General features: G+C 44.5%; 2 protein-coding genes across 2 annotated transcripts in view; one reads left to right on the top strand and one right to left on the bottom strand.

Annotated features, from left to right (window-relative positions):
- Positions 1-554: 554 nt before the first annotated feature.
- ZMAT3 (zinc finger matrin-type 3) lies at positions 555-15,828 on the bottom strand. Its single transcript, XM_062582821.1, has 7 exons — positions 15,750-15,828; positions 15,494-15,600; positions 11,071-11,396; positions 9,005-9,124; positions 7,164-7,330; positions 6,951-7,051; positions 555-5,944 (listed from the first exon to the last, which is right to left on the bottom strand). Exons 3-7 carry the CDS (start codon positions 11,338-11,340, stop codon positions 5,733-5,735), a joined length of 870 nt encoding a protein of 289 aa, XP_062438805.1. The 5' UTR covers positions 11,341-11,396; positions 15,494-15,600; positions 15,750-15,828; the 3' UTR covers positions 555-5,732.
- Positions 15,829-17,370: 1,542 nt separating this feature from the next.
- Positions 17,371-17,839, top strand: part of PIK3CA (phosphatidylinositol-4,5-bisphosphate 3-kinase catalytic subunit alpha) — a 46,423-nt gene continuing 45,954 nt past the window's right edge. Inside the window, exon 1 of the mRNA XM_062582322.1 lies at positions 17,371-17,388. The gene's annotated coding sequence lies outside the window, so the exon portion shown is untranslated. The remainder of the gene's footprint in view (positions 17,389-17,839) is intronic.

Raw genomic sequence — 17,839 nt, forward strand, 5'->3', positions numbered from 1 at the left:
CAGTCAAAAAAAGCTGTGCTCTTCACTTCTATGTAAAACTGCAGTTGCATTGACTTGGGGCCAGCTGAGTCCTGCAGGGGCAGGAAAAGAGCCACAGTGAAATAGGAAAAAGACAGACTGGCAAAAAGCAGTGCAAATACAAGTATTGGGTTCTGCTTATAACCACCATTTTACAGGCAAGGAGCTGCAAGACCATGGTTGAGCCTGGGGCTGTTACCGAGCATATGACATCTGTGCTATGGGAAAGCACAGCAGGGAAGAGATCCCCTTTTCCATCTCCTGGCTCCCAGCCTGCAAGATGCTGAGAACCCTCAACCTCCCTGAAGCCAGGACAGCTGAAAGTGAGAACTCAGTCCTCAACTGGCTTTCAGTAATAGTTGAAAGTACCCTGAACCTCTTCCAGACTAACAAATGCCACTAAAGACTGAAGTCCCTTATCAGTGTTTTAAAACTTACTACTCATGCAGTCGCACTCAATGCTAAGGTAAAAATCAATTCATTCATGCATAGTCTAGCCACACCACAAGCAGTAAAATACCAAACACTAAGGCTGGTAAGAGCAAGATGATTTATTATATACTGAAGAAAAGTTCATTTTCATCCACTATTCCCTCAAGAGGGGTCAGTACAATATAAAGAAAAGAAGGACAAATGTACAAAACCAACCTGACAAGAAGGCTCTAGATGAAATACATTCAAAGCTCTTGCAAATGACGTTGCTGGACAAACGCAGAAGGAAGTTAAATCAAGTCCTTCTTTCCCCCCACAAAACACAGATTGAAAAGCCTCATATATTTACATACAATATTTTAGGTCTGATTTATTAAAAAAATAAAACCTGCCCTCCTGCCTTTACCTGCAGATACTTCAGATAGATACATATTTTAATTGTGATACATCTTTTAAAATGAGAGATGTCCAAAGCTATTGTTTGATCCTATTTGTATGAAAGTGGATTTTATTTTCACTTCTAATGTTATGCGAATGGCAAAGAAGATGGCCCAGCTCAAAACAATGGGAGCTTAGGCACTAACTTCGAAGAAATCAAGTCCATACTTCTCCAGTCTTCCTGAGAATACATGGACTTTGTCAGATCATTCTTTTTGGAAACCTTGACATTTGTTTTCCCATAATTGGAAATAAGAGGTCTCATCCAGAGCATCCTTGTATATACAGTTGTAAAAAGAAAACAAAAGAAAAAAAAGCATATATGAGAAAATATCAGTATGCAATTCCTGAAGGGTTTAAAGGCTTGTTCCTAATCAACCAAAGACAAACTTTAAACTATTTTAGCTGGAGCAGGACCAAATCCTTACAGAGTAAGATAAACAATCTCCAAAAAGCAAAACTGTGAAAGTGTTGTAATCGAAACAGCAGAAAGAGACAAATTTTAGCAGTCTACTTTTTCTGGGCCTAGCTAACATTTAGCTAGGCTATTTCATTTACTCCCCACTTGGGCAAAATTCCATCGATTAGTGAGAGTGCTGCTTAAGCAATGTTGCAAAAAGACTTCATGCATTAGTAAACCAAAACAAGAGGAATCTGTGCTTACAGAAATAGCTTTCCCTCCAAATGCCCAATAACGGGCAAATAGAAAAGGAAGAAAGATGAGAAGTTTTACAGATAAAAAGAAATTGCATTTTGTTACACTGATGACCATCCTAAGCAACTCCACAGATGTTCTCAGGGTTCCTTTTGATGTACACCAGAAGAGTAAAAACTCAGAGACAAACGTTACGTAAGATTATAACACATTTACTTATTAGTGCAGATTGCAAAGTAACAGCTAATGCCTAATACAAACAAAATAGTATCACTTTCAAACTCCTCACAAATACATGGCTTCCATACAGTTTACTTCCTTGCCTTAAAAGAAATGCTTAAAAGTTTTAAGAAATTCATGGGTCTCAAAAAATATTGTCCCAAGTTACCAAAGGACTCACCAGAGAAGAAAAAAAAGTTGAAATGGACATTTAAGAAAGAGCTACAAGGAAATCCCAATTTTGTTTGGTATGGAAAGAGATTCAAAAGAGATTCACTGTTGGGGTTTGGGATTTGTTTTTTTTTTTTTTTTTTTTTGTTCTTTTTTTTTTCCAATCAAAGAAGAAAAAACAATACATATATGGGGCAGAAAACACTTTCACAAATATAATAAATATCCGTTCTGATCCAAAAAGCAAAGTGCAACGTAGAGTTTTCTACTTAAACAAAAACAACCTACCGTATCATGCCTTAAATATTCACAAGTCAATTAGTGGTCAGCACAGTAAAATAAATATGAACACACTGATTTATATTTTGTTTCTAGCAGCAAAGGTCATTAACTTACTGGCCAATGTGAGAGCTTCACAGAAGTCCTATTTCTTGAGTTTGGTTATTTCATTATTTCATTTAACTTAAGAACAAGATTCATTGGGTCTGTAAAGTGGTACTATAGCTATACAGCATTCTCCCCAGCCCATCTATGCCATATAAGGTTATGCCAGGATGCATTTTAAACATGCATTTTGAATGCCAATTTAGGCAGTGACTTTCATTAAAAAAAATACAATCAGGATGAGCCCTGCTTCTCTTGCTGAAGGGTTTGAGTTTGCAATGGCCTTAACCCTAACAATATTAGTGAGGCAGCATTTTTCTCTTGGTTATGTGACACTGAAATGGGAGAGGCAAGCTTTGGTCACTCGTAGGGTAGGGCTACAATGGAGTCTGGGGGTAAAGCAAGTCTCAGCTGCTTCTCTCAGCAATAAATACCTTTATTCCTGCTTTGGAGATCTGTTGCTTCAGCCCCCACTTCCTACTTTTCACCTGGGAGCACTCCGAGTATCTCAGGATGACAACATTCAATCCGTGTTTTCTTGCGAAGGCAACAAACTGGCTAAATGCCTCCCTGTTGAGGGCCACTCCTCAAAACTTGACTCAACCCCAGAGAGCAGCCCGCAAGCACAGCCACCTGCAGCTCCTACACACACTCTCCCATACGCGTTAGCACACTAACGCACTGCAGCACACTTGCACCAGTTGGCGTGAGGGGGGCGCCCAGGGAAGTGGTCACACAGACAGAAGGCGATAGCACACGGAGCAAACTGAGTTTTTGCCACTTCCAGCAGCCAGGCTTCCAGAGGATATGAATATAGCCACTGAAAATGCCAAAGGAGGAGCAGATTGCTGAGCTGGGAGCTGAAGCAACAACCCAAAGAAGGGGTGGTGCTGGGACATGCAAAAGCAGAGAAAAATGCCTTGTTGATTGAAGCAATAGGCTAGACAACACCAGTACCTACTTCCCAAGCTCTTATTTCACAAAGAGCTGTTTTTCTGCTACTAATTACAGTCTGCAGGAAATATCATGCTTTAAAGTTACAGCACATTTAACCACAAAGCAGGGATCACTCTGGTTAAACACACTGTGGTAAGGCTCATCCAGCTCCCTCTGTCCCTGCACAGTGGTGCCACACGAGGGAAACTACAAAAGACAGAACGCAAGGAGAGGATCAGCCCTTATTTGACCACAAAGGATAGGGGAGAAATAAAAAGCTGACAAGAGGTGTTGCGAGGACAATCTTCAAGGCAGCATAAGGGTGATGGGCCAGGGGCAGAAAAGGAGAAAGAGATGTACAAGCTGTCGAAACAGCTCAGTTAGCGTTCTACAACCTGGGCATCTGTTCTCCTACACTCCAACGAGCTCCAGTGTCTATTAATTAGACTTTGCACAAAGGAGGGGAGGGAATCCCATTCAAGGGGACACCCACTGCCCTGCCTGTATCTACAGGGCAGGAATCAGCATGGAATGATGCAGGAATTTGCTTTCAACTACTGTGGAAGAGCTCACCCTCCCTGGATTTAGGAGGGCTGAATTAAGGTTGCAAGGCTAGCTGATGCTCAGGTAGCTACAGATACGATACTCAGTTTCTGAAGAACAGCATTTACTCACAAACCTTTGAGGTGAACTAGAAAGATGAATAAAAAAAAATCCTTCTTGTTTGTTTTTCTGTTTTTAAGGCAAGCAGAAAAGCCTTCTGGAATGCAAGCAGCAGGATCAGAATGTCAATAAAAAAGAAAAATGGGGGCTTCCTTCAACATCACACATTGGGGTAAATTTATCCCTGGCAAAATCCTATTGAAATCAATAGAACTGCATCTAATTCAACTTGCTGCCTAAAGAAAATGGGAGATAAGCTGTGAAGCTTCCTTTACCCCCTCTCTGCACCTGCCACTGAAGTCAAGGAAGCTATACCAGTGTAGAGCTATAGCAGCACAGTGGTAAATCAGGTCCAAAGGAGGCTAGCTACATGCTGCACTTGCCGCTGGAGCTGATGTTTTAGAAACATTGTGAATTGGATTCCAATCACAGCTCCTAACACCTACCCAAATGAGTAGAAAAATAAATGGCAGCCCTACTTCTGCTCTTTATCCCCTTTCTACTACTTCTAAGAAAAATCAAAACAGATGCATGCCTTTTGGGTTTCTCTACACTTAAAGATTTGCTTAACAAGTCTGATGAATACTTCTGCTTGGCCAAGAAACTGTTACTCAAACAATTGTCACATCTGACACCTACATCCTACCTAGTTTTGGAGTTTAGGTGGTCCCTGAAACAGCGATGTTCACATCAAGAAATGCAATTAAAATTCAGTCTGAGATGGGGAGAAAAAATGAATTCATTCAATATTGGTAGCTCTAGTTCAGGGGAGCATTTCACCTCACCATTGGGCCTAGTTGCAGGGAATGGCATGAAAGTGGGAAACAGTTGATATCTGCTCCCCAAAGTCCAGGCAGCCCTGCTCTTCTATAGCAAGGTAGCTGCAGGCCACAGACCAACATCTGTCCTATTCTACATCAGTATGCAAAGAAATTACAGCTGACAGCTCCTTCCAACCCATCCTCAACCCACATGACCTAACACTGAATCAGAACACAGTACACCCAGTCTGATGAGGTTTGCTTTCCATTTCACTTCATTAGACCACTGCGACCCACACAGGCTCTCCTCAGGGAGGTGAGCTACACCCATGGTGTATTAAGGTGTCCAGCCAACTACAGCACTGAAAATCTTTCTTCTCTGTTAGCCGTTCAGTAGAACAAAGTATTTCTGGATGTGGCTAATCAGCTGATAACTAATGACAGATCTTAGATTGAAATCTTCACCACAGAGGAAGGAGACAAGAACATCCAAGGACGAGAGGTGTGTAGTCTTTCTACAGGGATGTGGGAAGAACTTCCTGTGGGCTGTAATAGGGGCCACAGCAGCAATTTGTGGACAAGTAAACAATCTAAAAACATATCCACAGGCCCCATTCCTCTCCCTCTCTTCCAAACTGCCTAGAAATTCACCTTGCTCTAGCAAGACATTCAGAAACATTGCTCTCTGGCATGCCAAGGGAGGAGTGGGCTTTGCAAAAGATCCACCTATATGGCAGAATCACAGAAGTTCCCAGCACTTCTTGGGCTTTGCATATTCATGCAGAAGGCTGTGGAGAAGACAGAGTCCCCCCACTCGATACAATGAAGAGCCTTAGATAACTAGCAAACAAACATCAAAACGCTTCATGTCCTGCACAGCATCATCCTGCCAACTATGATAGAAAAAAAATCTAACCATACCATTAAGTTTGCAGGTGTTACATGTATAGCTCAAGAGCATACTCCTATTAAATGGAGCACAAAGCAGGGCATGTGGCAAACAGCAGGCGAGAGACAAGCTGCTCTATTCGCAAACTACTACCAAAGGTGGCGTGTCATTGTACGTAGCCTAGGTTCTCCATCTCATTCCTATACCGTTGTTCGGACACCTTGCTTTTATGCTGTTTGCTTTCTAAGTGCTGTCTGAACTCCATCTCCTCACTGGCCCCAGCATTGCACATGGAGCAGTAAAACTGGCCGCTGGGGGTGACACACATGGCCAGATCCCGAGGAATCCTCTGTCGTGAGCGGGGATTGAAGTAAGGACCTGTGGAAACAACAGAAATGCCTATTTATCGCTAAGACAGACACCTGAGGCAGTGCAGTGATAACTTCTAAGGCTGATAAATGTTTAAAAAGCAGCCGAAGGTTAGTTTCTTTAACTGATTATAGAGTCTGATTCTTATTTTCCCACGACTTCTTTACTGAAGATCACATTTACAAAGGGGGTAGCACACAGGGAAGTGGTACTTGCTGGTATTTTCTAAAGTACTAGAGTGAATTTAAATTCTTATTAAGAATCAACAGTGCCTTTGGAAATTAAGGGTCTAATCATTTAAAGTGATGAGTCAATTCTTTTTTTAAGCCCTCTAATTCCAGAATTAGAGCAGTCTTTTGAAAGGAATAAGCCTATCTCAGTTTAAAATTATCACAAGACAGTATTTAATGCAATTTTAAAAGATTTATCTTTTCCAAATGACAGTGGTTAGAATGCTAGGATTAAACCAATCCAATCAGGAAGCAGTTTCAGCTAATATGCGCTTGTAACACAACTTAAAAGAGAAACAGATGCTAGTCTGGACACTATAAAACACACTTGATATCACAGAAAAGAGGCAAAGTCAGTATCTAACACCTGAGGAAGGATTCCAGAAACAGATGGTCTTAGAGGGAGGCTAACATGCTCTCTCATTCCAGACATGGCAGTGCAAGTACAGGTTGATGTGCTACAGTAGGAGTCAAAGCACCTGGCCACTTGCCAGGCAAATAAAGCAGGAAATTTGTCACCACTTAGAGCAGCCCTAGAGACAGACAGATGGTAAATTAAGTTACAAACTGAGAAACCGAACTAACAAGCAGGCTGACAGAAAAAAAGTAATTTTAACAGCTGAGAAAATGTAAATATACAGACAAGAAAGGTCAACAGAGCTAGAACCAGCTCCTTTCATGTCTCCCCTCTACTAAAACAGATTTGGTTGTCTTCTCTGTCTAAGCTCCGTTTAGTATTCAGCATTATTCCAACTGCAGAATGCAACAAATGAAAGCTCTGTTACCTGTGTTGTTTTGAACTGTATACATATTTCTTCTGTTCTGCATCATCTTATATTCGTTCCCTTCTTTCCTTGCTCTCCGTTTGCCTAGTTCTGATGCATCCCTGAAGATAAAAGAAATATGAACAACTGCAATTTAGATTTTTCTGAGGAAAAGCTTGCCAGAGACGGTCACATTTTCAGATCAGCCTGACTGTGAAGTTGAACAATACCTACGAGAATGAGTTATTCTGTGCTTCTGCAAGACGCAGCCGCTTGGCATGATTCTTCCCTTGGTAATGAGCCTGTGCCACAGCCGGAGAACTAAACGAGGCATCACAAAGCTTGCAGTAATCATTCTCTGTGGCCAAGATCACTCGGCCACCTGGTTTACTGGATCCCATCTAGCAGCAGAGGGAGAGACAGCATGTGAAACACAAAGTTACCTCATTGAAATATTTGAATATCAAGGCTTGAGGCCAATATTGTCTTTGTCAGGCAATAACATAGCTGGAATTAGAGCACACTGATCAGGATGCTTTGCCCAGCGCTCCCCAGACTACTCTTCAGAGGTGAATTTAGCTTTCCTTGCCTCAGCCTTCCAGAGAATCTGCAAATTTCTCAATGTCTACGCAAATCCCTGGCTTCAGATGGACAGAAAAGCAACCTGACTAAACACTCTGTACCTCTGCAATAGCCACACAGGCTTGTGACCTTTTCAGCAATGAATTAACTTCTCTACTCTTGATTCATGGGAGCTGATGAACAGTGACTTTCACACTGAGAAAGACTCACTGAAATGTAAGGTGCGCCTCTCTCATGTACCCATCATACGCAGTCTTTCTACATCTCCCCCTTTTTCCATCATTCTCTGACCACACTAAGAGGAAAAGAAGCAACTGTGGAGCTGCCAAACCTTTGATCCTTACCCTTGAGGTAGAAGGAGATCTGGATCAGCAAACAACCAGCAGCAATCGCTTCTCCTCGGCGTTTGTGTATCACCCAGAGAAAAGTGCTTTGTAAACAGTGCAACAGCAGTGATTCATACAGCTATATTAGCGCTGCGCCTGCCAAGTCCATTTTTTTAATGTTTCCTTTGATACTGTACAAGCTTACAGACACACGTTCATTACGACATCAATCCTCATATTGCCTCAATGCCGTCTCCTTACTGCCACAGACCACAGACAAAGCACCCAATACCCCAATTGGTGCAGCACCCATGTCCCACTACCCAGGGCAGTACCCAATGTCACCTCAGGACTCCGTTCAATTCTGCAAGCCACAAAGTCCTTTTATGTGGGACTAAGTCTCCCTCTGGTGGATCTGGCACAGATATAATAATCTGCTACTTTTAGAAGGTGCTTTTTGGCTTTTGTATAGACAACAGACTTGAATTTTTCATGGTGCCAGACATAGCTTTGATCTCTGCTGCTTAGCTGCAGTTCCTTGCACTTTCACATGCAAGAGTCAGGCTAGCCATTAAGCCCCATGACAACCAGAAACCACAAACCGTGAGAAAGAAAGTAAAATCCATTTCTTTTACTTCTAAGATAGAATTAATCTGCATCATGGAGGGAGCAATCCACTAACCCTACATGCACAAACACACACTGCAAAAGGAGCTACAAAGGAGGAATTAGCTGATAGCCCTGGGCAATAGGCGTAGAAGTATCGAAGCATTTTTCCATACGAGCTTCACTCACACAGTCGAGGGATGACTCTGCAGGGTGGAAGCACACCCTCATGACCAAATTCAGCTCTAACAATGCTGTTTTATGCCAGCCCTTGAGCAAACAATCTGCAGACATCAGAGTTACATACAAAACAAAGTATTTGCATGCAGGAAAAAAAATAGTGTTTCAAGTCCGATATTCTGCTGTGAGGGCAGATAGATATCTGTTTCTTGAAAGGAAAGCCAACAGCTCACAACAGGCCACTTCCACCGTCCTGTGCCATCACAAGGAAATTTTCCTCCAAAGTCCTGTAGTAATCCTCAAAGCATGAAATTTCATTATTCTTTTGGGGGTTAGGTCACATATAAGCAGCATCATCTCAATCACCTTCCCATGCCTTACCTGAGCTGGAAGCGAAACAACTTGAGGTGGGGCAGGCTCAACTGAATTACTCATTCTAGCAGGTGCTGGACAGCTATTGGCAGCATAGTAGTTTCGGAGTTTCTTGCTATGGTTTTTACCCTGAAAAGAGAATCCAAATACATCCAAATTATAACTGTCCTAGCAATAGTACCTTTCTTACACTGAACAGCAAAAGGACTCCAAAAAAAGACTGAAACAGAGGCCACGAAGATGACACCTTAAATAAAGGAGGTGTCACTGAGGAAACAGCAGCTCTCATCTTGAGAGATACTGGCATTCTCCCTTTTCTCTTACTTGCTTAGCACCTGGCAAAGTTGGGCCTCATTTTCAACTGATTTTCTCAAATCAGTAGGGCAATAATTAGTTCCTTGATCTGTTTCCATTTCACTTTAAATAATAGTATGGTATTAACATACCATAATATATATACACCATATTATTAATTATATATCAACATATAATAATATACCAATATTTTGTGTTTTAAACATGAAATGTTAACTGTTCTACACAGGCTTTTGATAAGCCTAAACATACACACATGAACATACACATTTCTTTTATCTCTGCAAACATGACGTAAAACATGAGCATGAATTTCTTACAAATACAACCGCTTCATATTTTATTTTCTCTCAGCAAATATATATTATATTTCATTTTGGTGTTTTGAAAATTTGAGAGGTGGATAAGAGTATGTGTATATATATGAAGCTATATGCATAAATACAAATCATATTTTTACTGTATTTTCCCCCCTCCTCTCACAACAGAAGTACTGGGGGGAAAAAAGTGTTAAGCTGTAACAGTAACTCTGTCTACCCCTTAACAGGCTGGCTGCCCCTTTCTCAGGGCAGACAGCAAACTTGCAGACTGGGCCTGGTATCCTAAGAATATGGACAGCCATCCTTTTGGATTTGCTGGTGAAGAAAGTTACCGTCTTCACAACTCGTGCAAAAACAGCACTAGCAGAGAGGGTACTGGTAAAATGGGGTAACATAGGAATGTGACATATTCAACCTGCAAAGAGGCATACATAAGCATACCCTAACCTATTTCAGAGAAGCCAAACAGCCCAGCTTGTACAAATTTAATTGCTGGTTGGAGCTAGCCCAAGTGATGCTATCCAAAGCAGATAAGTTTGCAAAAATGGCCCCATCAGCAGATCTGTGGTACTGCTAACCTTCAGTAGAAGGTTATAATGAACACATGGCAGCATTCCCTTTTCTCAGTGGCACAGGTGGGTCCAGCAGAAAGTATCTATCCAAGCCTTACAAAAATCAAGTCTGTGGAATCAAAAGTTTATTTTTATTGCAAGGGGGTATGGGTTATGGGTGGAGAACAGGTCGTGTAAAACAAAGGAAAGTCACAAGCCTCTGCCTTTTCTACTGAGCTATACTACCCCTCTGTTCCTGCAAAGTTTTTGCAACATACTCCAGTGATTGCACCTTAAATTAAAGTACTTGCAGCATGTCTGAAAAAAAAAAAAAAACAGCAAATTCAAGTGAGGCAAAGATAACACTACCAAGCACTTCCAGCCACAGCTTCCAATCCAGCAGATACAGAAAAGGTAGCTTCAAATGAGCTCTCTCAGATGCTGCTGCTAGCCCACAGTCACTCCAACAGAGCACTCAAAACACACTTGAGAAGCTAAGTCAGTCCTCATGCATTAGCCCGCACTTAGCTCTGTGCTACCACAGCAACGCTACTGGCAATGCACAAGCTAGTATAGGTGAAACTACCATGTTTATGCTGTGGGCTTTGTTTCCTTAACGAGTAAGCCACATCCACTTCTGAAAATAAGGGATTTCTAGAACATTATTGGAAAGGTAAGTAACAGTGCACCTAGGAACTTTGTTCCTAAGTCACACTTGAAAATAGAATTTGACTTCAAAGAAATTTAGGAACCTGGAAAAGCAGATAGCATTAGTCTGCGATATCTTCCATGATTTTCAGTGTGCTAAAATTAGCCGGAAACAAATACCTTGCTATATTCACATTCTGGAATACACTCTGAAAGCTGTGCCTGCTGCTGTTCTCCTTACCTGATAATGAGCCTGGGCTTGTTGGGCTGAATTCAGAGTGACATTGCAAAGCTTACAGCACAGAGGCTTACATAGTTCCTCCAACATAGGGTCCTGCTCCACCACCTTTGCAAGCTCCTCCTCTTGTGTGTGATGAAAGGAAGGCCCCAGTCCGACAGATTTTGGTGGGGACAGTGGTGAGTTGGCTCTTGGCCTTGTAGCCACTGACATAGGAAGAGATGAAGGCTTCTCAGGATGAGGAAGAAGTCCTGCTTGCTGTAGAAGAATCATTGGCCAGGAAGACTGCGAGCACGTTACTTTTGAAGGAAGAGCAGTCGTCTTCAAACCTAGACCAGAAAAAAAACAAATGCTAAAATAAGCATCAATAACAGGAGCACCAACAACCCAGAGTGCACCTTCTGCAACTTCGTCGCCTCTACTTTCTATCCTTTTACAATGCCAAGTTGGCAAAAAAAAGTCAGTTTTTAACACTTCGCCTTACAGGACCAGCAGCATCCCAGATAACCAGAACCAGATTTAAAGTCTGGCGTATAAGATATGGCCTGAAGTCTGAAACATGATTACCAGTGCTCTATGGCACCCTCCCGGACATGCAAAAAATTCCCAAGAAATCACGCATCTACCCAGAACCAGACACAACCACAGCATGCATACCCAACTGCTCCATGATTGCTAGAGGATGTGACCTACAACACATACAGCACACAAAGCTGCGTTAAAGGGAAAGAGAGGGATATAACCGTGTGCTGCATCATCCTTTTAGAGTAAATCTGTATCTGTCTAAATGACAGTAGTTGCCTCTGGACAAGCAACCTAACCAGGCCAAGACCTCCAAGGATAAGGAAACATCTTTCTCCCATTCAAGGATCACCACGCTGGGCCCCCAGCCTGCAACCATTCGATCAACACCTTCTTGCTAATCCACACTGCATCCTCTTGCAGTGCTGCTCTCATAGACATTGCGTATCAGTCCCTGCACAGGACTCCTTTCTAGACATTCAGAAAAGGATGATTCTTCCTCAAAGAGCTGACAGTCTAAGGACAAGCTCACACTCTAAAACACAAACAAATAGCACAGTATATTACTACTACCTGATGACTTAGAAATACAACCCAAATACTTCAAAGCAGATTTCTTTTATAGAGACAGTTATGAAATACATATTCATACCCTCAAATACTCACACAAACCTTCTTCCGGAAAAGTATTTAAGGTTAACTTTTCTTGAGTAAGTCAACAAAAAGCAGAAGAGTGGGAAACGATTCAAGCACACCTTGCTGTATGCAGTTAGCTTCCATGGGTTCTCTTCCCAGCTCTTCCATGATCTTGTTGAATGACCTTGAGCTATTTCTCCACACTTCCTTTACTAACTATAACGATGCAACATTTAAAGCTGTATCTTCTTCTGCAAGAATGGAAAGCTTATCTCATATTAACCTTTATTCAATTATTTCTGAGTTAATTCAAGTTCTTAGAAGTACCCCTACATCCCCAGCAAGGGGTTCTAAAAGGCTTATTTAATTAGTTTATAAATCACATCTAAAGCCCGGGACAAATCTTTCTACAATAACGCAGAGCAGTAACATTAACAAAAGTAGCGATGCCTCGATTCATAATGTCATGTTAGCTTCTTATCACAAGAGATCCTGTTCACTGTTACACTTGGGTAGACAGGAGGGTTATCTTGGCCTTTGCGGATCACTTTCAGCTAAGACTGCCTTTGTAGCTACCATGTTTATGCCGTGGGCTTTGTTTCCTTAACGAGTAAGCCACATCCACTTCTGAAAATAAGAGATTTCTAGAACATTATTGGAAAGGTAAGTAACATTGCACCTAGGAACTTTGTTCCTAAGTCACATTTGAAAATAGAATTTGACTTCAAAGAAATTTAGGAACCTGGAAAAGCAGATAGCATTAGTCTGGGATATATTCCATGATTTTCAGTGTGCTAAAATTAGCTGGAAACAAATACCTTGCTATATTCACATTCTGGAAAAATCCAAGTTTAGGTCTGCATGTTAAGATAATGCATTACTTTTGGAAGTCTGGCCCCAGAGAGGTCTACATTCTATTAAAAAAAAAAAGTGGGATTAAAGCATCAAAGCAAAGGCACTTCTGAAATTTTCACCCTGAGAACTTCTTCATCTTGCTCTTGCAACATCAAGCCTCACTCCTGTAAACAGCTCTAGTAAACCTGTTCACCATGCAAAACAGGAACTTTTCTAACCAAAACCAGCTTTCAAAATAGTGAGACTGAAGGGAATTCAATCACTCCTGATAACTAAAGGAAAAAAAAAAGTGCACATTTTTTTTTATCTTTTAAGTCATAAATAGAGCCACTAGAGTTCTTTATGTTTTTGAATAGCCTCCCCACAAGCAAGGTACTGTGAAATTCAGTGAAAGCTATACCTAAAATTAACCAAAACTTGACCATAAAGCAAAAACAGCCTCGTGAAAAACTAACTAAAACAAGATAAAGAGAATCCACCACAGACCATAAAGAAGAAATAAAAGGAATAGGGTGGAAAAGTAACAATTGGGAGGGAAGTTTGTTTTACGAGACAAATTTTGAGATGAAAAAATAGTTTTAAAAGTGAGGTTAGAGAGGGACTGATGATAGCATAGAATCTAAGCAGTCAGCAGCATAACATCTCTCCTGCTGCTCTTAGGAAAGGAAGTTCCTCCAAAATATGAGTGCAATAATATCACTATTGAGTCTCAGTTGAATAAAGATGACCATCAGCAGTATAAATTCTGTAGTTTTACTTATCTGCTCTACAACTCAGCACAGGTTTTCTTGGTTAAGCATGACTATGGGAGAGAGAAAAAAAAAAAAAAAAAAAAAACACTTACCTTCAGTCTCCTCAACTAATATTTTGTAGATAGTGATAGTTCAGTGAGGCTACTGGTAGAACAAACTCAGGTTCATTATGGTTAAACATATCAAAATGGAGGCCTATCTGGCAATTTAGATCAACCATACAATTCCAGTGTTTTACTCCACTACGATAATGGGCCTCTTACCTTCAAATGGGAGTAAGTTACAGCTAAATACTTCATAAAGCAATATAAAGTGATCTAGAGTAAACGGCAACCAGGATCCACCTGCTTAAGTTTGCATCAGCATTTGTTGTGTCAAGTCTTCCATACATAGCCACCATGAATGAGATTTGTCATACACAAGACAGGGCCCTGCACTTAGAGAATCTGCATCCACAGCCGAATAGGGTTAATTTAACATTCTTTAAGAAACAGTACATAACCTTACAATGAAAGATTCTTTACCTGAACAGTTGTCTGAAATTAAAATTAAGGCTCCACAACCTAATTTTAAATTAGGATTTCCTGACTCTGCATACACAATTTTAATATTCTTCTAATGGTGATCTTTCATCAGTGGAATTACTCAAATTATGCTGATTTTTTTTTTCTTGGTAATACCCAGAAAAAGAAACCATTTTACTTCAGTATCCCTCTAACACTCCACCCCTGATCACTACAGAACTCTACCCAGAAGAAGTTAACAGGACATCTTCAACTCCTCCTTTCCATTCACATGAGAAGCTGCAAAATTTTTGCTCTACAGAAAAGCAAATGAAGAAGGTCCTCCTCAAGGACTCCTGTGCAGAACAGTTACAGCTTGAGGCAGTTACAGCCTGAGGTAGGTTAAGGACCTGCAGCTCCGGGGTGAGCTGAGGAGAGGTTCTGCCTCAAGACAGCGTCTTGCAGCTCTCAGTCATGCCTCCTCCCACACGCCGTATGGGCTAGGACATACTTCCACTCTGTATCAGGGCTCCTCAGGTGGCTGCAAGGGAGACAAGCAAGCAGCTCCCTTCACAGCCCTCTGTTCAGGGTGCCACTTAGCCCAAGGACAGTTCTGAGGAAACAAACACAGCCTTCTGTACTCTAAGTACCACAGTATGGTACCACCTAGGTGCTGTTAGTGGCACAGAGAGGACGAGCTATGGCCTAGGCCTTAAACCTGGGCACCATTTAGTTAGGCAAGCACATGCACAGCATGCTCCTCCTTGGCAACAGATGTAACTCAAAATGAACCCTCCACATGAAACACAGCATTCCCACTGCAATTTGTTTTTAAATGCTCATAAGTCAATAGAGGCAACTAATAACAGTGACAGAAACTTATATAAGCAAAGAAAGAGGTAGCTTACTCAAAACAGGAAGTGTTTCCTCCTGTATCTCAAAATACTGACATCATCAAATGTGACTTTCCCAGAAAGTTTACCTCTGGCCAAAGGCTAATCCTCATGAATTTCACCCTGAAAGCTAGAGTCATCACATAAGGCCACAGGGTTGAAGACAGCTGCATTAAAACGAGCGCACATCACACACCGGGGCCCACTCACCCACCCTGGCCGGGCACAGCTACCTGGTAACCCAGAAACAGGGGGTGCTGATTACCTCTTACATCAGAGGGTATCGGAGACCAGGGTGCCCAAGCCGCCTCCTCAGCAAAGCCGTGAGCCTCGCGGTCTCCCTGGTGGTGTCTGCGGGGGCAGGGAGGAGGCCTAAAAACAGCAGTAACAACAACAATAACAATAATAATAAAATAACAATAGTAAATACTGCACCTGGCCGCCCAGAACAAACGCAATTTGAACGAGAAACGGAGGCACCGGCGTACGTGCGCGTACCGCCCCCCCACCCCGGCACTCACCGCAATCCGCGGCGCCCAGCCGGCCTCGGGAGCGGCCCCGGCCCGGCCCCGCCGCTGTCGCCGCCAGCCCCCGACCCGCCGGGCCGCCGGACGCCGACGGCGGCAGCCGCAGGAAGTGACGCCGGCGCGGCGGCCGGCGGGGGCGGGGCCTCCTGGGGGCGGGGCCTCCTGGGGGCGGGGCCAACGCCCCCCTCCCCCCCCCCCGCAGCCTGCCTCTTCATTTAGCTATTATATTTTTTTTCGTGCAACTTCATCTAAAAGTGCGGGAGTGCCGAGTGCTTTCCCATGTCTTTTTTCCCCTCGCAGTCCGCCGCAGTCGCGGTTTGGCGACAAGGCCACCCTTGTGCTTTCAGACGGGCCACCCCGTTCTGAAGCTTTTCAGTGCGTAGGGCTTTTCCCACGTTTCTGTGGGATGGGAGGCAACAGGAGAGAACGGCAGTCACAACAGTTGCACTGTCTTTGAAGCGGTGGCCAAGGCTTCAGGGTTTATGGTAGAGATCATCCAACTTGCTTGGGAATTCATCAGTTAGCCACACCAACTGTTGAGATTTCTTTTGTAAGATCTTAAAATGTTTTGCAGATACATCCCTGAAAATCGGAGTCACAAACCGTGGTGATTTATAGCAGAAGCAGCGAAAGGGCAGTTTACAGCCCTGTGCATTAGGTGCCGCGGTCGGATCCGTTGCAGCTCGGGGCGAAACCCGACCTAGAGTGGGAGGGCAGCACTGGGGCATGGGACGCCACTGCCGGGAGGAGACTCCCTTCGTGTCATCACCACGTTCAGATCTAGCCCTGAAACTTGCTTACGCTATCTTTCCTCCTAAGAGGAGGGTAAGTATCTCCAACAAATATATATATGTGTATAATAAAAAGGGAATGAATCACGTGGATGCCTTCCTGGTTAATCACGCAGTTTATCCCCGTCGCCTCTTTCCTGTCACCATCTCAATGTCCTCCTCACTCACAAGACACTCACTCAGTGTCTTGCTAAGCTGAACAGCTCAACACTCATCTTTCAGGCCCGAGGAACCGCATCAGCGAGCAGCTCGCGCTGCAAATATTATCTTTGCTTCCTCGCGCGAAGCGGTATGTGTTTGGGGCGCTTGTTCCCTTTTTTAACGAAATACTCGATTCCCACGCAGCGCCTTGCTGCCGGCGGCAGAGCCCTTCCGTGCCCCCGACCCGCCGCAGCCCGCCCCACGCGTGTCACGGAGAGCACCCGCGCACCGCGCGCGCGCAGGGCGGCGGCGTGACGTCACCAACGGCCGCCGGCGGCGCGCGCGCGCGAGGCCCGCGCCCGCTGCCCCCCCCCCCGCCGCGCGGCCGCCTTCCCCTTCCGGCCGCTGGCGCCATCCCCATCCGGGGTCAGGCTCCGCTCTCTTCCTGTTATTGCCGTGCGGGAGGCGGCTCTCGCGGGGGGCGGCGGGGCTGCGCCGCGCCGGCGCTCCCGCCGCTGCTGCTGCTGCTGCTTCCGCCCGCGCCCGGGGCACGCGGCCTCCCGCGCGAGGTGGGGCGCGGCGGCGGCGGCCGGGGGGCGGCGAGCGCCGCTGGGCGCCGCCCGTCGCGGCGGCGGCGGCGGCGGCTGGAGCCGGCGGAGCCCGCGGCAGGGCCGCGCCCGGCGGGGCCCGGCGCGGCGGAGGTGAGTGCGGCGCGGCGGCTTCCCTCGGTGGGGATCGGGGCGGCGGAGGGCTGCCGGGGCCGGCGATCGGGGCTGTCCCCGCCGCCGGGGGCGCGGGCGGGCGCGGCGCTCGGGCGCAGGGGCGCGGCCGCAGCCTCCCGCGCTGCCCTCAGCGGCCTCCGTGAGCGAGGCGTGCTCGAGCCGCCGCCCCCGAGCTCTGGGGACGTCGCGCCCCCCTCGCGCGGAGGCGGCTTTGGAAAAAAGGCAGAACAACCCGAGCGGTTCGTTGTTTTCAAGTGCGGGGTTTTTATTTCCTCACTCGTAGGTTACCGTGTGTTACTCTTTATTTGTCTTATGATAGCAGCTGATGGCCAGTAGGGTGGAAATATTTTGAAGGGGAGGAGGAAGTGGGATGTAAGAGGAAAAAATAGCTGAGTACTCTTTCTTGATAGAAGAATTGCAGAAGGCATGC

Source organism: Rhea pennata, chromosome 9, assembly GCF_028389875.1.
Source record: "Rhea pennata isolate bPtePen1 chromosome 9, bPtePen1.pri, whole genome shotgun sequence".
NCBI classification, from domain to species: domain Eukaryota; kingdom Metazoa; phylum Chordata; class Aves; order Rheiformes; family Rheidae; genus Rhea; species Rhea pennata.

Coding starts and splice junctions, on each gene's coding strand:
- ZMAT3 (XM_062582821.1), bottom strand. CDS start 11,340: ATGATTCTTCTACAGCAAGCAGGACTTCTTCCTCATCCTGAGAAGCCT. Junction 9,125..11,070: donor AAGCCCAGGCTCATTATCAG/GTAAGGAGAACA, acceptor TTCTCTTTTCAG/GGTAAAAACCATAGCAAGAA. Junction 7,331..9,004: donor TTGTTTCGCTTCCAGCTCAG/GTAAGGCATGGG, acceptor CTCTGCTGCTAG/ATGGGATCCAGTAAACCAGG.